Source organism: Chrysochloris asiatica, unplaced genomic scaffold (assembly GCF_000296735.1).
Source record: "Chrysochloris asiatica unplaced genomic scaffold, ChrAsi1.0 scaffold00029, whole genome shotgun sequence".
In the NCBI taxonomy this organism is placed as follows: domain Eukaryota; kingdom Metazoa; phylum Chordata; class Mammalia; order Afrosoricida; family Chrysochloridae; genus Chrysochloris; species Chrysochloris asiatica.
In genome coordinates, this window is record NW_006408547.1 from 15511137 (window position 1) to 15534218 (window position 23082).

The 23082-nt window shown below is 38.1% G+C and overlaps 1 protein-coding gene across 1 annotated transcript in view; it reads left to right on the plus strand.

Annotated features, from left to right (window-relative positions):
• The window catches only part of MYO16 (myosin XVI), a 912243-nt gene that overhangs the window by 193277 nt on the left and 695884 nt on the right, over positions 1–23082 (plus strand). Inside the window, exon 4 of the mRNA XM_006851537.1 lies at positions 15297–15405. Coding sequence (XP_006851600.1) covers positions 15297–15405 — 109 coding nt within the window. The remainder of the gene's footprint in view (positions 1–15296; positions 15406–23082) is intronic.

Genomic DNA, 23082 nt, shown 5'->3' on the forward strand with positions numbered 1-23082 from the left:
ATTAGGCAAATCTGCTGCACAAGACCTTTTTAAAGTGTTGAAGAGCAAAGATGTCAGTTTGAGGACTAAGATGTGCCTCACCCAAGCCATGGTATTTTCAATAACCTCATATTTCTCAAAAAAAAAGAGGAAGTTGTCAAAAATGAAATGGCATGCGTAAATATCACTGTGCTAGGTACTAGTGGTATTTTCAGTCACCTCATATGCATGCGAAAGCTGGACAGTGAATAAGGAAGACTGTAGAAGAATTGACTTTTATGAATTATGGTATTGGAAGAGAATTTGAAAGTGCCATGGGATGCGAAGAGAACCAACAGATCTGTGTTGGAAGAAGTGCAGCCAGAGTGCTCCTTGGAGGCCAAGATGGCTAAACTTCTTCTCTCATACTTCAGACATATTGTCAGGAGGGACCAGTCACTGGAGAAGGATATCATGTTTGGTAACGTGGAGGGTCAGAGAAAAAAAGGAAAACCGCCAGTGAGATGGATTGGCAAAGTGGCAGCATCAATGGGCTCAAGCGTGGCAACAATAGTGAGGTTGGCCCAAGACCGGGCAGTGTTTCGTTCTGCTGTGCATGGGGTCGCTATGAGTCGGTACTGACTCTATGGCACCTGACAACAACAACATGTTCATACTAAGGAGTCCTGGTGGCCTAGTGGGTTGTTTGTTGGGCTGCTAACTTCAAGGACAGCAGTTTGAGTCCAGCACTTTGGAAACCCTGTATAGTGACATTATGAGTTGGAACAGAATCAATGGCACACAACAATAACCACATTCATTATTATTATTGTTAAGTGCTGTCATGCCAATTTCAATTCACAACAACCCTGTATAGGGTTTCCAGAGTCCTGGTATGGTGCTGTAGAATAAGCACTGGGCTGCTAGCCACAGGTTGGTGGTCCAAACTATCCAGCAGCTCCTCAGAAATCCTATACAGAGTCGTTATGAGTTGAAACCAACTCACTGGTGCCAAACAGCAACATAGGTTTTCAGCAGAGCAGCTCACGAGTTTGAACAGCCCACCTTGCAGTTAACAGACCAGTAATTATCCTATAGTGCTATCCAGTAGCCCGATTACTAAATATGTATTAAATGCTTACATCATGTCTTTGTATGGGTACATAACAACAACAACATAAAAATTGAAGTACTAATAATAGTAGTTAGCTCTGAATCGATTATAGATAATTCTATTAACATATTTATAATTTCTGATTATTAAATCTTTTAAAAATTATAAAATTTCTTAAAAATCAGTATGTTTTTCTAAAACTCATTGAAATTCATTTAAAGTAGTACATTTTTTCTCATCTTTCCACAAATATAGTAAATACATGATCTCTAATCTGGACGTTGCTAAATGATGAAGAATTCATACCTTTAGAAAATTCAGAATTTCTTCACCAGCAGTCTCTTCCCCCCATCCATCCTTCCTTCCTTCTTACACTTTTTCCTTCCCTTCTTTCTTTTCATGGTTTTGTAATTAGGTAAGTAATTGATTTGCACCAGAACTGTGCTATAGGGAATTTGTGAGAGTCTAAGGGATCAGTTGCTGGAGAAGGACATCATGTTTGATAAGGTGGAGGGTCAGAGAAAAAGAGGAAGTCCCCCAGCGAGATGGATTGGCCAAGTGGCAGCATCAATGGGCTCAAGCGTGCAACAATAGTGAGGTTGGCCCAACACCAGGCAGTGTTTCGTTCTGCTGTGCCTAAGGTCTTTATGAATTGGTCTGACTTGATGGCACCTAACAACAACAACAACAACAAAGGTGACCATGTGTGGCACTGTGGGATAATGCACCAGGCTGCAATATTGTTTGTATTGCATTTGTACTGCAATGCATTTGTACTGCGAGGTCAATGGTTCAAGCTCACCAGCTTCTCTTTGGAAACCCTATACAGGGTTGCTATGGGTTGGAATCGACTCGATGGCACATAACAACAATAACAACATTACCTCTGTGTTGTTGTTAAGTGCTGTCAAGTCAATTTCTGCTCATAGTGATCCTGTATAGGTGGTCCTTTGACATGTGGTCCTCTGACCTCTGCCCTTTGACCTGTGGTCCTTTGACCTCTGCCCTGCTCAAGCAAATGTAGAAAACTCTTTTAGCCAGTCTGCAAGTGTCCAAAGGGTGCAATCTGCAAGCCAGTCTCTTGCCCATATGCATTCACCTCTACTCGGTCCATGGGCTGGAAGCCCGCAGCTGCTCTGTCTCTCCATGCCAACTCCTCTGCCACCACCTCTGCTGTCACTGCTTTTCCAGGTAGCGATCTCATGATCCGCACAGGTTCTTCTTTTTTGAAAGGTCCTAGGGAGCTCTGGTAGCGTAGTGGTTACGAATCGGGCTGCGAACCTTAAGGTCAGCGGTTCGAAACTACCAGCCGCTCCGCGGGAGAAAGATGAGGCTTTCTACTCCCGTAAAGATTCACACCCTCGGAAACCCTGTACAGGGTCGCTATGGGTCAGAACCGACTCGACGGCACTTAACAACAACAACAAGGCTTGTCTAGTCCTGCTTCTGAGATGGCTCCTTTAAAAATTTCACATGATGGCAAAACTAACGAATCCCAGCTTTAGAGCACTTTACACAATATTTGTATGGTCTCATCCAAACATTTGGTGGGAATTAAGAATAAGTTGAATAGAAAAACCGTATCAAAGAAATTCAGGGTATTACAAGAGATAAGGTACCTTGTAGAATAAGCACAGGACTGCAAACTTTTACTTATAAGCTTGTAGAGAAACACCTGGTAAACATCACCTTAATCAACTGATCAAAGTTAGCTTCGTCAGTTATAGGATAAATGAGATGAGCCTTCTGACTTGGTATAATGGGAAGCACATGACATCTCCTTAGCAGTATTACTCCCAAAATTCTTATTGTGAGGAAAGATAAGACAAATTCTATTTGAGGGACTTCTTATATCATACATGATCCATCAGAGATTGTGTGATAAAATTCTACAAAATCAATGACTTATTTGTTGGAGACATATATTTTTGACAACCCTGTGGACCTTGCTACAGGATACACTACACAGGAATAAAATTGACTATATTTGTGGAAAGAGACGTGGAAAAACTCAACATCGTAAGTCAAGACAAAGCTAGAAACCAATGTTGAAATAACAGACTATCAATTGTTCTCATCTTAGCTCAAGGTGAAGGTGAAGAAAACCAATGAGGACCAGAGTATGACTTTACATGTATTCCATCTGAATTTAGAGATAGATGATCTCAAGAACAGATGTAAAACCCTGAACACTAATGACTGAAAACCAGAATTATGGGACGATATCGAAGATTTCATACATAAAGAAAGCAACAAAATAATTAAAAAGACATGAAAAAAGGGGAAAAAACAAAACAATGTTAGGGGAAACTCTGAAACTTATGAACCTAGAATAGATCAAATGAATGGAAGAAATTCTGAAGTAAATAGATAAATGGTAAAGTTCAAAGAGCCAACTCAAGATGACAAAAGGAATTGTTATGATCAAATTTGCAAAATTCTAGATTTAGAAAATGAAGAGGAAGAATATTATTGGTATTCTCAAACTGTAAGAACAGAGGAGAAAATCCAAGCCTCGATTTACAATACTGACAGGGTCTGTGAGTAAAAATTGAATGAAGGAAACATCTAAAGAAGATAGAAGGCATCTACAGAGTCATTGTACCAAAAACAGCTGAGCAGTGTCAACCATTTCAGAAGGTAGTATGTGATAGGAAACCGCTAATACTGAATGAAGAAATTCAAGTTTCTCTAACTACATTGACTAAAAACAAGGCCATAGGAATTGATGGAATACCAATTGATATATTTCAATAAATGGATGCAAGGTGGGAAGCACTTCCTCATTTATGTCAAGAAACCTGGACAGTCATCTGGTAAGACCACATGCTAGTAAAACCCTACTCAATATGATTTAAAAAGAACTACAGTCAGACACCATAGTCCTGGTGTGATGCTGTGAGTTAATGCGCTGGACTGCAAAGCTGATTTGAACCGCAAGGTTGACAGTTCGAGCTCACCAGATGCTCCTCGGAAACCCTATACATTGTCACTATGGGTTGGAACTGACTTGATGGCACTTAACAACAACAATAACAGCAGTCGTACCACAGTGAACTGCAGCCTATATAACATTTATAATGTTAAATATGGAGTCCTGGTGTGGCGCTGTGGGATAATGTGCTGGACTGCAAAGTCAGTTTGAACTACAAGATTGCGGGTTTTGGATCACCAGCTGCTCCTTGGAAACCCTATATATGGTTGCTATGGGTTGGAACTGACTCGATGACACTTAACAACAACAATGTTAAATATGATTTTGATAACTGTTATGCAAGAGAATATATTTTTCCTAATGAAATCCATCCCAAAATATTTAGAAGTACGGAGACATGGTGCCTGCAACTCAATTTTGAGTGTATTAAAGCACAGGACAGAGACAGATGCAGAAAGAAAACAAAATAGGAAAAACTGAAAAAATACTTGATGAATTTGTGTATCGGACGTACAAGAGTTCTTGGTACTATAGTTTTAAAATTTTCAGTAAATTCTCAGGCTATTTTAAAAACATACTGAAAGTATTTTAGCATTTAAAAGTGAGATTTATTAAAGTGCCATTAGCTGATGCATTAGAATTTCAATATCAGTTTACTAAAGAATTATTACAAAATAAAAAATTGGTAAGTATCACAGTGAGATTTAATTGTTATGTAATGAAAACCAATAAAATATTTCTTTAAAAGAAATGTGTATGTATTTGATAATATGTCATCTGAAATGCAGTAAATAAAATTTCTAATTGAGGGTGAGATATAGTTGAGATGTATTTCAAATATACTATGAGCACAGTTTAGGGCAAAATGTAAGTTAGATGGCTTTTCAGTTTGGACTACTAGTGGTGAATGAAATGTGATGAGGACTCCCAGTAAGAATTATTCAGTCCTCAGTTGCAGAAGCCCTGGTGTGGTGCTGTGGGATAAGCACTGGACTGCAGCAGTTTAAATACACCATCTGCTTCTTGGAAACCCTTTACAGGGTCGCTGTGAGTCAGAACCGACTCAACTGTACTTGACAACAGCACTTGCAGAGGTATTTAAAGCACTGGGATGGATTTTACATGTGTCACATTGAGTAAACCACTCATCAGGTGATTGCTAAGTTTCCTGAAGACAAAACTGATTTACCTTTTAGTTTATATTGCAAAAGGCTACTGAAATTTTTGTTGTGCTATCCTTAATAACGAACTTTTTTTTTTTTTTTAAATTTTGGTATTTTTCTTTCAATTGAGACAAAGGATAATAATTACTTTCATTACAAGATATTTGACATCTGGTGATTAGCTATTTTTGGTGTTGTGTTCTGTGGAGTCAGTTTTGACTCATAGCTAACCTGTGTGAGGTGTGTGAAGAACTAGTGGTAGATTTGAACTGCCAACCTTAAGATTAGCTGTCCAGTGCTTATCCTACAGTGCCACACCAGGACTGACTAGGTGATGAAGTGTAAGAACATAGAATTTGGAAGATTTTTTCACACACATACACTTCTAAGGCTTAGGACACTAATGGGTACCAAATCTAAGTTGGTTATCTTAGATCACGATGAAGTGTATTTTTCCCCACTCTCTCATTTTCAATATACTTTTCATACACTTACTTTACTAATCCATTTGTTTTTACAAAATGCAGCATCCAATTATTTTAAAATATGGTTTAGGATTTTGAACATTTAGATTGATTGCTGAAAAGATTGTTTCTGTATCATAAAATGAAGTTTGGATATTCTTTGCTCCGTAGATGAAAATCTAAAGCCAAGTCCTCTGCTTCTCATTTACTGAAATAAAACAATCATGGAGACAATCAGGTGCATGTACCAACACGACAAAATTAAAGTCTAGACTTAGTGTTGACTTTTTCATTCTGGGTAAAAAGTGCTGAGCCATGTATTAAGGAAACAATATAACTAAATTTTTTACTAATCAGGAGTATTTTTCGCTGACTTTTATCTTCACAGGGCAAAAATTATATGAATCTTATATAAGATTTATAAAATTCACTATGTTAAAGGGTCCTTAAAAAAAGATATTTAAGAATATCATGTTCATGCCTTGGAAGAGAAAAAGCTATATTGTAAAACACATATATTTTTAAAGCCTCATATATGAGCATTGTTTAGAGTGATTTTTTCTTTGAATTGAATCATTTACTACTCACTTTGCAAATTTGATTGGCTGTTCATGATTGGTTCTATGTCTTTTTAACAACAAAGAAAAAAAACCAAGCGCTAACACAGTACGTTAGAAATGGATTATTTCTCTATCTAGTAAGTAGCCCATCCTGAAGGTATTGTCTTCTGACATTTTGAAGAAAAGTTCTGCTTGGAAACTCAGCAGCTTCTTAGTTCCAATGGGATCCATTATGCACTAAAATTGCATATTAATTTCTGTAGTTAGCCATACCGAGAATAAAAATAAGGCATGAATCTTACCAGTGGTATTTTTATTAATCTTAAGGTAAAGGAAAAAGAATAATTTCTGTAATAAAATTAAATTATGCAAAGGACCATAATAATTTCATTTCTGAATGTAAAATATAAATAAATATGTATAAAGCTTCTGTGCTGTCTTTTTGCTGGAAGAAAGACAAGACTTTTCTGTTCCCACAAACATTTGAAGCCTCAGAAACCCAAAATAGAACCTATACGTTGGAAACTACTCAATGGCACTTAACTATAACAGCAATCATTCATTCTAAATGTCTTCACAGTCAAATGGAAAAATGGGTTTTGTCCACCTTTGGGTCTCAAAGAGGCTAGTTTTGCCTTCAGAGCTTATCTGTGTCTTTGTATTATTATCTGATCAAAAGCTCTACTTGTTAAAATATTTTACTAACTAGCTTGCCAAGGACTTTGCAGCTTGGCATCTTCCTCCTGTAGTATTCATCCAGTCTTCTCTACTGACAAGATCCAATACGGTTTCATCTTCTGTGCTCCCACTAGCTAAGAAGAAATATGGGGAGTCAACTCCAGTGCCACCAAAGTACAACAAAGAGGAGTAGGTTTGGTAGTCCATAAACTGGTAATGAGGATAGCATCGGACCTAAAATTGTTTCTTCTGTTTTTACCATTTGTCATGGTTTCACTTCCTGACAGGATTCATGTTGTCTCTAGAGCATATGTCATATAAAGCATGGGAAGGACTTCGATGACAACAGATTCCCTACGTAGATTGAAAGAAGGGAAATGCCTTTCCCATTTGCCTAAATGTAATATGTGACAGTTCAAAAATAGAAACTTGGTTTAACTACATTTATACCATCTAAAGGAGCTCTGGTAGCATAGTGGTTATGAATTGAGCTGTGAACCGTAAGGTTAACAGTTCGAAACTACTAGCCGCTCCGTGGGAGAAAGAAGAAACGTTCTGCTCCCATAAAGATTTACAGCTTCGGAAACCCAGTACAGGGTCGTTATGGGTTGGAACGACTCAATGGCACTTAACAACAACATACCATCTTAGCATGAATCTTATTAATAATTGAGTTAACTTCAAGTTTAAAAAAAGAAATACCTAAATTCATTTGAGAAAGTAAACAAAACTTTTTCCAAATTTTTGAAAATTTTGTTGTGAAACATTTAAATTGATGAGCAATTTGTCATGCCATAGTACTGGTGTGATAGAAGATTTTGGACAGTGGCTAATTCAGGTGGTTCTCTACAGCTCTGCAATTAAACACAGAGAGAGCAGAGGGTGGGCGGAGAGGAGAGAGTGAAGAAAAGAGAAGGAGAAAGAAATGAAGAAAAGAAAGGGAGGGAGGACGGGAGGGGATGAAAGAGGGGAGGACTGTTACCTCTCTAGATAGAGTAAAGGTAGACAACAAAAATATACATATATTCATTTTGTAATTTCATATACATACCCGAATAAGTAAAGGTCAAACAGTTTACTTTTAAAAGAATTGCTATATATATAAAAAAAAATTATGATGAAATTATCATTATTTTCCTCTATTTTTAACATTTAGCTAGTTCAGTCTTGAGTTATTTTCAGTTTGATTCTATAAATCCATTTAAATAACTAACACATATCAGACATTATATGTTGTTGTTAGATGCCATCGAGTTGGTACCGATCTTATGCACAGCCAAGTAGGCATAATAAATAATCAAAATTAATAAGACATAATTTATGGTGAAGGAAGTTACCAACCTTCAAGAAATACCCCATTATCATCAATTAATTCTTAGTCATAGAGTGAACCTATGTTGTTATTGTTGGTAAGGGCCATTGAGTTGGTTCTAACTCATAGTGACCCTGTATAGGGTTTCCGAGGAGTGACTGGTGAGTTTGAACCACTGACCTTGTGGCTCACTCTGAACTTGCTGTCCAGTTTATTGTCTTGAAGTGCCACACCAGGACAGGACAGAGTAAAAGTCACCCCGTGGAGGGTTTCCAAGGCTACGCTCTGTGGCTGTGTGATTGCCACATCTTTCTCCCTCTGTGAGACTCCTAGGTTTGAACTACAGACCTTTGAGTAACCAGCCAAGTAGTTACCTAACTACACCACCAGGGCTCCTATATAGAAAATTGTTCTTAGGTGCCTTCAGGACACTTTTAACTCATAGTGACCCTGTTGTTGTTAATTGCTTTGAGTCATTTCCGATTAATTACAACTCTATGGGCTTCCAAGGAGCTGCCTGGTGGGTTTGAACTACCAACCTTGCGGTTATCAGTCCAGTGCTTATCCTACAGTACCACACTAGTTGTTGTTGTTGTTGTTAAGTGCTGTCAAATTGGTTCCGATGCATAACCACCCTATACAAGGTTTCTGAGGAGCAGATGGTGGGTTTGAACTGCTTACGATTTGGTTCACAGTCCAGTGCTGATCCTATAGTGCCACACCAGAAGTCAATGTTGTTGTTATTAAGTGCCATTGAGTCGATTCCAACCCATAGCGACCTTATATAGGGTTTCCAAGTAGAAGCTGGTGAGCTTGAACCACCCACCTTGCAGTTCAAATGACTTTGCAGTCTGACACATTAGCCCACAGAGCCACACCAGAAGTCTATAGCTACCCTAAATACAACAAGATGAAACACTTGCCTGATCCTGTACCATCTTCACAATGACTGCCATACTGGATCCCATTTTTGGAGTCCCTGTGTTAATCTATTTGAGGTTCCTTTCTCTTTTTCACTGACCCACTATTTTACCGGAGTCCTAGTGTGATATTGTGGGTTAATGGACTGCAAGGTCGGTTTGAGTCACAAGGTCGACAGTTCAACCTCACCAGCCACTTCTCGGAAACCCTATACAAAGATCACTATGAGTTGGAACCTACTCAACGGCACTTAACAACAGCAATGACAACATTACTTTACCAAGCCGTGGTGGTGTACTGAGTTACAAGTTGGCCTGCTAACCACAAGGTCAGCTGTTAGGATCCACCAGAATTCTCCTGTTCTGTGGGAGAAAGAGAAGGCTTTCTACTGTAGTAAAGATTTATACAGTCTCAAAAACCCTATACAAGGTGGCTACAAGTCAGAATTGACTCGATAACCCCTAACAACAATAAATACTCCTACTTTTCCAAGCATGATGTCCTTCTTCAGAGATTGCTTCCTCCTGGTAAGATGTCTAAAGTATGTAAGACTTCATTTAATCCATATTAAAGGCTCAAGTATTTGGTCTTCAGTAGGTGCTTGAAATCTTCTTCATGGTCAGCAAGCAAGGGTGTGTATTTTGAATATTGCAAGTTGTTAATGATTCTTCTTCTAGTACTGATGTCATCTTCTTCTTCATATAGTCTAAATTCTTGGATACATATTGAATAAGTGTGGTTAAATGATACAACTTTGACACACAGCTTTCCTGATTTTAAATAACATGGTATCCCCTTCTGCTCTAACAACCATCTCCTTGTCTGTGTACAATATCTAGTATGGGAGTTCTGGTGTGGCATTGTAGGATACAGGGATGCTAACCACAAGGCCTACAATTCAAACCCACCAGTTGCTCCTCAGGAACCCTATGCAAGGTCACTATCAGTAAGAACCAACTCAAAAACAGTTAACAACAGCAGAAGCAACAACATAGTTATCTTGGTTAATTTTATGCAGAAATAGTATTTATTTTATTAGACCTTTTTATCTGTGTTCAGGTTCTGTATAAGCACAATGAAGTGTTCTGGAGTTCCCACTCCTCACAGTAGAATCTGATTCTATAGTTTGCTGAGATCCACACAGTTGTGTGCTTTTCTTTGGTCAGCAAACACAGGCAAACATCTGTTTTGTATTCTCTGCTTTCAGTCAAGATCCATCTGGCATCAGCAGCGATAACCTTAGTTCATGTCCTCTTCTTAATCTCTCTTGAATTTCTGGCAGTTACCTGCGGATGTTCTGCTACAAATTTTAACTTGTGTGTGATGCTAATAATGACGCTCAAATATTTTTTGTGTTCTTTTAGGCCACCTTTAAAAAAAAAAAAAACCGGACACTAATCTAGATCTCTTCCTGTCAGTGGTCCAGGAAGCTATCTTCCAAATGTCTCAGTATAGCCAAGTGAACCCTCCAATATTAGATTCATTTATTGAAACATCTCACTTGGTATTCTATTACTTCCTGGAGTCTGGTTTTTGGCCTTCAATGCAGCTTGAACTTCTTCCTTCAGTATCATTAGTTCTTAACTGCATGATATTTTGTGAAATGATTGAATGGTAACCAATTTTTTTTTTGGTACAGTGCATTCCTTCCACCTTTTTTGATAATTCCAGCTTGGTTCAATATTTTCCCAATCTTTATTCTTTAGTATTGCAACTCAAAACTTGATGTTTGATTTTTTTTCTTTAGTTCTTTCAGCCTGAGAAATGATGGACATGTTCTTCCCATTTGTTTTTTTTAACTCTAGATTTTTGCACATTCCTTTATAGTACTTTGCTTATCTTCTGGTGAGTTCTTTCACTTCATCATTACTTCCATTGGCTTTAGCTTCTCTATGATCAAAAGCAACTTTCAGAATGCATTCTGGCTTCCATTTTGGTCTTTTGTTTCTTTCCTGTCTTTTTAATGGCCTTTTGCTTTATTTATGTACGATGCTTTTGATGTCATCCCATAATGCCTTTGTTCATGCACTGAGCACTAATCTCCCGTGATTATTGTTCAATGCATGAATTCTGTTCTTGAAATGGTCTGTAATTTCAGGTGGGATTTACTCAAGGTCAAAAATAGCTTGTTTTCATTTTACTTGAATTGGAGCAGTTGACGGTATGTTCTGAAGTTGTCCTCTGGTCTTCTTTTGACTGCTGATCTTCAGCTTTTCCATTGTCTCTTTTTACAGATGCAGTCTAATTTCTGTGCATTCCAACCAGGGAGTTGTCTGTGTGTAGTTGCCCTTATGTTGTTGAAAAAGGTATTTGCAATGAATAGGTTGTTTGTCTTACAAAATTTTGTCATGTGATTCCTCACATCTTTTCTATTATCAAGACCATGTTTGCCCAACTATTGATTCTTCTTGTTTCCAACTTTTATTTTCAAATCACCAATAATTATCAGTACATCCTAATTGTACATTTGATCAAATTTAAACTGCAAAAATTGGTAAAAAATCTTTCTTTAATTTCTTTATTTTTGGCATCAGTAATTAGTGTGTAAATTTTAATAATAGTCACTTGTTTTCCTTGTAGAAATATAGATATTATCCTATTCTGACAATATCGTACTGAAGGTCACAAAGCAAGTCTCAACAAATTAAAAAACAAACAAACATCTAAATCCTAAAAACCATCTTCTCAGATCACAATGTTATAAAGTTAGAAATCAACAATAGGAAGATCAAGGAAACAAAATCAAATCCATGGAACCGGAATAACACCTACTGAAGAGCTGCTGAGCAATAGAACAAATAAAAAATGCCTTGAAGCAAATTAGAATGAAGAAACAACATACCAAAACCTTTGGGACACAGCTAAAGTAGTGCTTAGAGGGCAATTTATAGCAATAAATTTGAAAGTCTTGAGTTGTACTTTTTGATGATGAATGCAACACATTCCTCTTTAATTTGTCCTATTGGTATCTCAGATAATATGAATGCCTGCTTCAAAATACCAATCAGTTTCAGTTAGCTGTTACCTGTGTATCAATTTTTATGTGTTGCATTAAATTTTTTATGACTTGTACTTTCCCTAGATTCATACTTCAGGTATCTCATGTTTTGATTATGAATGGATATTTGCAGCAGTTTCTTCTCATTTTGAGGGATACATATCAGCAAATGAAGGTTCTGAAGCTTTACTCCATTTATGTCAATATGGCTTACTCTGCTTTGAGGAGGCAGTTCTAGCCCAGCCGTATTTTAAGTGCCTTCTAACTTGAGGAGCTCACCTTCTGACCCTCTATCAGACATTGTTTTGCAGCTATTCATAGGGTTTTTTGTGGTTAATTCTCAGAAGTTGGCCACCTAGTTCTTCTTCCTGGTCTGTCTTAGTCCAGAAGCTACACTGAAACCTGCCCACCATGGGACACTGCTGGTATTTGAAATACAAATAGCATAGCTTCTAGCATCAGATCACCATGAATGTCACCACAGTATGACAGAGTGACAGGTGTGTGGTTGATATAGGGAATGTTGTTGTTAAGTGCCGTCACATCGGTTTCAACCCATAGCGACCCTGTATGCAGTTTCTGAGGAGAGGCTGGTGAGCTTGAACCGCCAACCTTGTGGCTCAAACCGACTTTGCAGTTCAGTGCATTAACCCACAATACCCCACCAGGCCTCCTATGTGGGGAATGTTGTTGTTGTTAAGTGCCATCCAGTCGATTCCGACCCATAGTACCTGGTAATTTAGCAGCATAGAAGAGTAAAGTGATGAATGGTTTGAAATTTCAACAAATAATCTCAGCTCAGCTATTCAGATCCTGTGTTTCAGTTTTCAGTCTTTAATTGAAAGAGTCTCATTACTGCTTTAACAACAGAGATGTTATAAACAAATGTATTACCCCCACTCCACCCTAGGGTGCTAGCATATTTATTTGTGATGTGATCATAATACGTGACTTTAATATTTCATTATAGTGAAGTCTTGGTGTAGCACCGTAGGGTAAGCACTAGACCACAAGATCAGTTTGAACTGCAAGGTCAGCGGTTCAAATCTACCAGCTCTTCCTCAGAAGCCCTATCCAGGGTCGCTGTGATTTAGAAACGACTTGACTGCACTAATTAACACCAACAATCTTACCGATGAGTGGGATGGAGGATAGCTCATAAAGAATATTGAAATCGGTAATGATACGTGTAGTTTGGTCTCTCGGTAATTAATTCTTTAGCAGTTGCAACATGATACATAAGAAAATCTGTATTTTTATGGTTGGAGACCCAGGGGAAAAAAGTATTATTAGCAAAATCTACTTAAGAACATGTAATTGTTTTGAGACTTTAAATAACTAAAAATTAAATTAGAAGCATTAAAAAGACACCTAGAAATCTTTAGTGTCTCAACATCACATGTTTTCCAAAGGTAAGTAGACATTTGAAATATGTAGCTTAGCTTATTTAAATAAAGGAATATCTTTATGTGGCTATAGAAAAACAGTGTAGTGTTCACAATTTGATGATTAAACAACACTGTAAACTTGGGATATTTTATCGCTTCAATCTACTTTTTTGCTTTCATAGAGAGATTATTTGGCAAATCTGTAAATATTTGCTTATGTATAGAGAATCTGCTTTGATATTATATAGTAACAGGAGTCCTGGTGTGGTATCCTGGTGTTGCACTGTGGGTTAATGCACCAGACTTCAAAGCCATTTAAACTACAAGGGTGGAGGTTCAAGCTCAGTAATCCTATACAGCCGCTCCTCAGTAATCCTATACAGGGTCGCTATTAGTTGGAACCGATGGCACTTGATAACAACAATAATGGAAAACAAAATCTGATATATAAAAGTATGAGTGTGACTCACCATTGTAAGTAAAGGCATGAATTTGGATATCATATGAGCTATGCTAACATTTGAAGGCCTAGTGGGGCACTTAGAGTCTAGTCTATAATCACTGGACTGCTGACCTCAAGATCAAAGATTCAAAACCACCAACCATTCCTTGGAAACTCTATACAGGATCTCTGTGAGTCAGAATTGACTTGGTGGCAATGCTAACACTACAGCATAAATGCTACTCAGTTAAAGGAGTAGAGGGAACATTTCATTTGAGCTGAGTTTAATGGCATGTAATTGGGAGGTATAGTTAAACTTTGGACAATGGGTATATATGTTCATGCCTTGGCCTTGGAAGAAAGGTATTAAGCCTGCCTGGTTAACTTTAGGGGGATCATTAAAGAATGTAGAACAATGGTGACAATTTATGTGACAAGCTTTGTAAGTGAAAACACACTTTTCATTGCATTTATGCTGGGACCATAACAAGAACAGACCATGACAGCATCAGGCATGCTCAGAGATACTGTGTTGATGAACAGCTCTGTGAAGTTAAAAGATGGGGAATAGCCACATTTCATACAGTCAAATCCATTAGTACTTCCACAGATTGTGTTGTTGTTGTTGTTAGAAGTAGTTTTTGAAAAGATAAAAAATAAGCAAAAGATAGTGGCCCAAGCCCTTATTGAAAATTACAGTATAATAATGACTCAAAGATGAGTTTCTGTGGAGAAGAATGATTTTATAGGGTAGACTGAATAAGATCAGTGGAAATTCAGCTTGTTCAGCAAAGTGCCAACCATGCAAAATCAGGAAAGATATAGGACCCCTCTCTTGTGTTTGATAGAAGTCATGGTGAAGGAGTAGCCAACTCAGAGGGCAGGTGTCTTAGTATTGATTTGATATTTTGGGTTTATAAAGGTAAATGGGGAAAAGCAGTTGAGATAAGGGTCTTGCAAAGGGTAAGTTGAGCATTTTTAGTCCTTCAGAATCTCTCACAACTTATTTGATGTATTTGTCTTAAAAAGTAAGTCTGGCTACCAACTTGTTGGGGAGCAAGATGGCGCTGTAGGATCAGTACTGGACTTTGAACCTCACAGTCAGCAGTTCGAGCCTCCTAGCCTCTCCACAGGAGAAAGATGCGGCTTTCTGCACTCACAAAGATTGCAGCCTGAGAAACACTATACATGGCACCTGAGAGTGGAAATTGCACATGGCACTTACCACAACAATAGCCAACTTGATTCTTAAGGGTTACGTCTAATAAAAACTTTCTGACTCTGTTTCCAGATGAGACTTTAAATGTACTTTCTCTCTTTTAACAGTATATGATTTGTTTTCTTTTTTTTTTTCCACATGTAGGCCGGAGCTAACGTCCTTCTTCAAGATGTTAATGGAAACATCCCTTTAGATTATGCTGTAGAAGGTACAGAGTCCAGCTGCATCCTGTTGGCCTATCTGGATGAAAATGGTAGGCAGAAGATTTGGAAAACGATAGAAAAAGAGATTAAAAGATGCATTTGGCAATATATACATATAGCTTTAGTTTTATGTGTATTCCTACATCATTTAAGATTGATGGTCCTTTTCCAAAAATTACTTAAAATAAGTTATTTTTGTCTTCAATTTTTCATCACTCTCTGCATTTCATTGTTGGTTTATGTGATACTTTTCTGCAAGCCAGCAGAAATCTAGAGGGCACCAATGGAGGAACATTTTAACAAGCATTTAAAGTTCATAATTAGGGGGACTGGGTTTGTAATTATAATCTAGTCTCCACTGGGAGGGGAAAGGAAGTGAACCAGGACAATTGAATTTTGAGTTAATGAGAACAAGGTCATCTCAAGCTCATTCCCTTAGGAGCTGGTGGTTCTTCTAAGAATTATGTATGAGTTAAATTATGGTTCGGAGCCCTGGTAGCACAGGGTTTAAATGCTGAAATGCGAACTAAAAGGTCATCAGTCCAAGTCACCAGCAAGTCTGAGGGGAAAAGATTTGACGGTCTGTTTTTGAAAAGATTACAGCCTTGGAATCCCTATGGAGTAGTCGTAGTAATCTGTCTTACAGGGTGACTTTGAGTAAGAATTCACTCCATAGTAACAGTTTTGGAAGTTACAGTTTGCAGTCAAGGACTTTTTGTGTTGCATTCCTGAATCCCACTCCTTAGAAACACAACTGTCAGAGAAAAATGCTATGGTCAGGCTGCTACAGATGAGACTGAGCCCCCAAATGCATTCACTGGCAAAAGAATGTTTAATTACACAGAACCCAGTGTATAATTTCATGTGTAAATTCAGTATTGGGAAAGTGGGAGGTATTTGACTCCCTGAACCAGATGAGGTAGAAAACTAAATAAATGTGCCCCACCTTCCACCCATCCCCATTTTTTTCTTTTCTGCTGTTTAGGTATACAGACATTCCATTCCCTTCAAGTATGACTCTTCATCAGAGAACGAAGTTCATTTTTAAGAGCAACACAGTACTGATGACTCTAACCTTCTTATTTCTAAGAAAAGCCCTTACATCTGCCTCATTGTTCCTTGTGCTCTTTGCCTCCTCCAGATCTTGTTTTCTTCCAAAAGGTTTATTCTAAGATTGGGTTGGAATAATAATAATTAGTACTTAACAGCTATGTTCTTTAAAAAAATACAATCTCATTAATTCTGAACACAAGGTAAGTATTGTTGTCTTTGTTGGGAGAATGAGGAACCTGTGGGGCTTCCTGTGTTGCTGATAGTCGTTTAGTTAGGTCTGCAGGGAGAGAAGTCGACATTGGACAGAGAGACTAGTTGACGTATTCCGTCTTCTATTCAGAATCTCCCTCATTCCCAGTTACCCACTCCTGCACAGAGATCGCTTGTTTTCATCAAGTCTTGCTAGCTGTGATTTGTTGGAGGCAGATCACATTTCTTAAAATGGAATGAAATTATGCATTTGTCACTGTTGGTATGTTTATTATGGGGAGCTTTGTACAACTTGACGTGAAACACAGAATTCTGAACTTTTAGGAGGAACTTGGCCATGTTTTCTTAAACTGCACAGATTCTATATGGCTATCTTTTCTGCTGTTCTTATTCTTCTAAGTTACTAAAAGCTACAATCACAAATATATATTTTGAATAAAATTAAGAAGGCACACAGGTGGCGCTGTAGGTAACTGCTAACCACAAGGTTAGCATTTCAAACCTACCAGCTTCTCTGAGGGAGAAGATGAGACTTTCTGTTGCAATGAAGATTCACAGCTTTGGAAACCTTATACAGGGTCTTTACGAGTTAGAAATGAATCAATGGTTCCTAACAATTATTACTGGATGGTGCAAATGGGCAGGTACTGTACTGCTCACCAAGAGGATGGCAGTTTAAGTGTACCCAAGAGTTTTTGAAGAAAAGTCAGGGGATTTACTTCAAGAACACCCCGTAGAGCAGTCTACTCTGACACACATGGGGTTAGCAGGAGTCAGATTTGACTTGACAGTAGTTGTTTTGCTATTATTATTAATTTTTTTTGCAAAGCAATTATTATTTTAAAACTGCCCCAACTCATTAAATAATCTTTCTTGCTATGAAATTTTCTTAATTTCAAAAGCAGTATATTCATTATAAATAGAAAAAAAAATAGTTGCATATTTTTGGGAGAATGATTTAAATTAAAAGACTAAGAAAAAAATAAAAGGAGTGTCTGGCTGAATGGTTAGGAAAAAAGCTGTCACAACTATGTCAGTCACAGCCAGTTTGTAAATTACATGTTTGCTGGAACAAACTCAATTTAATAGCTCTTACATTTTTAATTCTGTTTTACATTTTCACTTCTGTTGGACAAGCCTTTGTTTACCTCTCCATCTGCTCCTTTCTGCATTGCGTTCCCTATCTAGTTCTGTTTACATCAGCCCGCTGCTACTCAACTGGATTATCTGCCTTCGTTCTTAGTGAATGGTATCCAATACTGTCTATTCTCCGACCCACTTCGTGGTACTCTTTTCGAGTTATCAGCTGTAACATGATGTACTGAGTGACATTAGAAATTTTGAATATTCCAAGATGAGATTTTTGTTATTTGGCTGTTGATGTTTCAGGAGGATGTTTTATAACTAGGAGATCAGTGTCCTTAAATTTTCACTGGGAATCTTACCATTTCAAATCAGAATACTTATCACTTTGTCACATCAGGATGCATGTGGCAGGAGGCAGGCAAGGTCGTGAACAAGATGATTACATGGAAAAGCATTGGTCACAAATTCTAATTGTACTGTCACCACCAACTTAAAGTGTAAACTTGAGCACAGCAATTAACCTCGGCTCACTGCCTGAGCTTCTCAGTCCGTAAAAGGAGACAACCGTGAAGGGCTGATTGAGCATTTGATGAATATTAGATCTCCCGTGCGAGGTAAACCAGCTGGCATTCAAGGAAAGCAATTGATTATAAAATGAAGCAGCAAAAACAGAAAGCAGTGCTGTGAAAACTCCAAGTGGCCTAGGACCAATACTTAAAATGAGAGAAAGAAATACTCAAGACCCTAAAAGAAAACAAAATAGAAATAAATTCAAAGAAACAAAAATAAAACCATGACTCTACAAGTCCTTGTGTGGTGCTGTGGGTTAATGTGCCAGACTGGAAAGCCGTTTGAACGGCAAGATCAGTGGTTCAAGCTTACCAGCTGCTCCTCGGAAACCCTATACAGGGTCACTATGAGTCGGAATCGACTCAACGGCACTTAACAACAACAACAACAACAATGTCCTTTCTTGCTTTTAGATAAAGTTGTACTTGTTACCTGCTGACAGGTGGTCCCCCAACTCAAGGTGACCGCATGAACAATGGAGCTAAACTCTGGTCCTCTTTTGTCCACATGATGGGATGCAGATCTGAGCGTTATGATCCATAGGGTCTTTGTTGGCTGGTTTTCTGAAGTAGATCAGTCAGCTTGTTTCTTTTGGAAAAATTGTTAGGTGCTAAAAAGTTAGTCCCGACTTGTAGCAATCCTGTGAACAACAGAACTAAACGCTGCAAGTCCTTTGCTCTCCTTATATAAATGCTTCTAAAATTCTTCATCTCTTTTTGCTTGACCCACCAAAGTGCATCTTTGACCCTATTGTTGTTGTTATTGAGTACCATTGAGTCGGTTCTGACCCATAGAAACCCTGTATAGGGTTTCCAGGGAGCAGCTGGTGAGCTTGAACCACTGACTTTCCAGTTTAAACAGCTTTGCAGTCTGGCGCAGTAACCCCACAGCACCACACCAGAATCGGCTGTTAACCTGAAGGTCGGCAATTTGAAACTACCCGTGGTTCCACTGGAGAAAGACGAGGCTTTCTGCTCCCGTAAAGATTAACAGCCTCGGAAACCCTGTGCATGGTCACTATGAGTCGGAACCGACTCCACGGTACTTAACTACAACAAATGCTACCAGGGTTCCTTTAATACTCTGGACTAAGTGTATTGCCCCTATTGTTGTTGTGTGCCCTGGAGTTGGTTCTGACTCATAGCGACCCTGTACAGAGTTTCCAAGGCTGTAAATCTTTACGGGAGCAGAAAGCCTCATCTTTCTCCCACGGAACAGCTGGTAGTTTCGAACTGCTGACCTTGCGGTTCGCAGCCCGATTCATAACCACTATGCTACCAGAGCTCCTTATTGCCCCTATAGATCCTCTGAAAAACGTCTGCAGTTACATTCCTTAGCTTTTAGTCAATTGATCACTTTCTTCATTTCTGTGACATTGGGTTACCTGAATCACACTTCCTTATTGAAAACTCTCTTGATAGGATCTTTTGATAGCTTTCTTCTCCTTTGAGACTTCTACTTACTTGTTTGAAATGTTCTACTTTTATTCCTAACACCCTTGTTGTTGTAAAGTGCCGTTGAGTTGGTTCCTACCCATAGCGATCCTGTATAGGGTTTCCGAGGATCGGATGCTGATCTTGAATGCCAACCTTGCGGTTCAAACCTTGCGGTTCAGTCCAACACATTAAGCCGCAGTGCAACACAAGGACTCCTAAAGCTCTAAATGTTGGTAATTCACAAAGATTTGTCTCTGATTATCTTTGTTTACACACCATTCCTGGGTTATTTTACCCTCTTCTTTACATTCAGTTAGCGCTTACCATTTCCCAAGGATATACCTGTAACTTAGGTTTCTTTCAGGGCCTTGTTCTCTATGTTAGTTGTATTAATGAGTCAATGACAGTGAACAGCTCAGTGGAACATATTATTATCCTACTATGCTCAATTGATATTCTATGTACTCTACCATCACTTTTAGGAATCCAGGTGTCTGCAAATCACTTTTTTTCTTTCTCCTAAAACCCTCACATCTAATTGTCACCAACTCGTGCAGAGTCTTCTTCCTTGGCATGTCTCTAGCATTCACCCCTTTCTCACCAAGCATGGTTCAAACTCTGGTCTTTTTTTGTTTTTGTTTTTTTAGTTTTTTAGTTGAAACTCTGGTCTTCTTTTGTTTTTCTTTTTGTTTGGATTCGTGCTGTACTCTCCTAATTCGTCTTAGTCCTTCCCATCCATTCTTCAGACTACTCCAAGGTTAATCCTTCCACAAATATGACTATATTGTGTTTCTGCTTAATGCAGTCTGCTCAAAATGCTGTCTCAGCAATACCTTCTTTACAGTCATCCATAGAGCAGCATGCATATCAATGTGCTTGGCACAGTCTCATGATGTGCTTATTGGCAGGGCAGAGGAGGGGATTGTATGTTGTTGTTGCTGTTGCTCATGTTAAGTGTCTTTAAATCAGTTCCGACTCACAGAAGCCCTGTATGAGGTTTCTGAGGAGCAGCTGGTGGGTTTGAACTGCTGACTTTGTGGTTTGTAATCCAGTTCAGGTCCTACAGCACCACACCAGAATAATATCCTTTTGATTTGAGCATGCTGATTTCTTTTTGCTAGAACCATATTACTCATTGGCCCACTCAACTCTTGCTTTTTTCAAGCCTTGCAGTTTTTGGAACGCTTACCTTGGAGACAAATATCTGGGTTAGCAGATATTCCTGTTGGTTAAGAAAATTCCATGCTAAACTTGCTCATTTTTGTTGTTAAGTGCCATCTAGTCAGTTCTGATGCATATTGACTTTCTGGGATTTCCAAGAAGCCACTGGTGGATTTGAACCACCAACTTTGTGATTCAAACTGACCTTGTGGTTCATTGCATTATCCTATAGCAATACACCAGGTACATGTTATATTGAATTGCAAGTGTCTATTTAGTTTTGTTTCCTAGTTGAGGATAAAAATGATATTTATGCATAACTAAATGATGGATCAACAATACATGCTAATTAATAAAAACAAGACATGCAGATCCTATGAAAACAGAGGCAAAATAATATATTACCAATGGGAGATGGATGCAAAAGTTTTCACAGAAAAGGTGAAATTCTAGCAGAGCTTAAGGTGGGCAATTGTGATTCCTTAGGTAAAGGTTTCAGGGTGATGCAGGCAGAGTGAGAAGCATAAGGAAAGAAAATGGGATGGAACAAAGCCTGAAAAAGAGACTTGGGCAAAATTCTGTTAGCCTAGGGGATATTTACAACAGTACACTTTTGGGCACAATCATAAAGTCATTTATGATAACAGAATAGAGCTGCCTCAGTGAAGAATGGAAATTGGGGAAAAGGAAAAGCCGAATTGTTGCCTTAGAGGGAAGAGGATTCACTTTTTGTTAAGGATAATTAAATAGGAATCAGATTAGCTTGAGATTTTGATGCAATTTCAAGTTTGCATCAAAAGTATCTCTTGATACTGCCAAGTGTAATTAGGCAATATTAATAGCATTACGAGTAGTAGTTTGTAGATTTCAGATAAATTGTTTTATTTCTAATTTAAACATTACCAGATTCTTGTAAAAAATATAACGTTTAAGCAAGACATATTTAGTTTTTCAGACTGCAATGTGAAAATTAAACTGTTTCTTAAATTAAAAGAAAAATGTTCCATTGTCCTTGCTGTTGTGACGTGTCATGGAGTCTGTGCTGACTCATAATGACTTTACATATAACAGAAGGAAATATTGTCTGATCCTATTCTCTCCTGATGGTGTGGTGCTGTAGGATCTGTACTGGACTGTGAACCACAAGGTCGGCACTTCAAACCCACCAGTTGCTCCTCAGAAACCCTATACAGGATTACTATGAGTTGGAAGCAACTCAGTGGCACTTAACAACAACAACATTCTGTCCTCACAATCATTGCTATGTGTGAGTCCAGTGTTGAAGTCATTGTGTCAGTCCATCTCATTGAGGGTTTGCAGTTTCTTTATTGACCCTCTACTTTATAAACATGGCATTCTTCTACACAGACTGGTGTCTCCTGATAATAAGCCAAAGTACCAGAAACAATGTCTCAACATCCTCGCTTCTGAGAAGACTTCTGGCTGTATATCTCCAACACAGATTTGTTTGCTCTTATGACAGGCCATGTATATTCAACACCATCATTCAAATACATTAGTTATTCTCCAGTCTTCCTTATTCATAGTCCAACTTTAACCTGCACATGAGACCATTGAAAATATCATGACTTGGGTCAGGAACAACTTAGTCCTCAAAGTGACATCTTTGCTTCATATCACTTTAAAAGAGGTCTTTTGTGAAGATCTACCCAATGAAACTCATCATTTTAGTTCTTGACTGCTGCTTCTATGGGTGTTGATTAGAGTCAAGTAAAAGGAAATCCGTAACAGCATTAATATTTTCTCATGATGTCATTTACTGATCTTATTGTAAGGATTTTTGTTTTACTTGTATTGAGGTACAATTCATACCAAAGGCTTTGATTTTCATCAGTAATTGCTTCAAAGTTCTCTTCACTTTCAGCAAAGAAGTTTATACCATCTGCCACTTACAGATTGCTACTCTTTCTCCTATTTTAATGTTATGTACTTGTTCCTATAACTACCTTCTTGGAATATTTGCTTATTGTACAGACTGAATATGTATGATGCAAAGATAAACCTTGACACACTCCATTTTCCGATTTTAGCCATTGCATTCCCCATTGTTCTGTATACAATGCTCAATATGAGGTATAGACGTCTTTTTTTTTAATGTTGTTGTTGTTGTTGTTGTTGTCAGGTGCCATCGAGTCGGAACCGACTCATAGCGACTCCATGCACAGCAGAACGAAACAATGTTCGATCCTG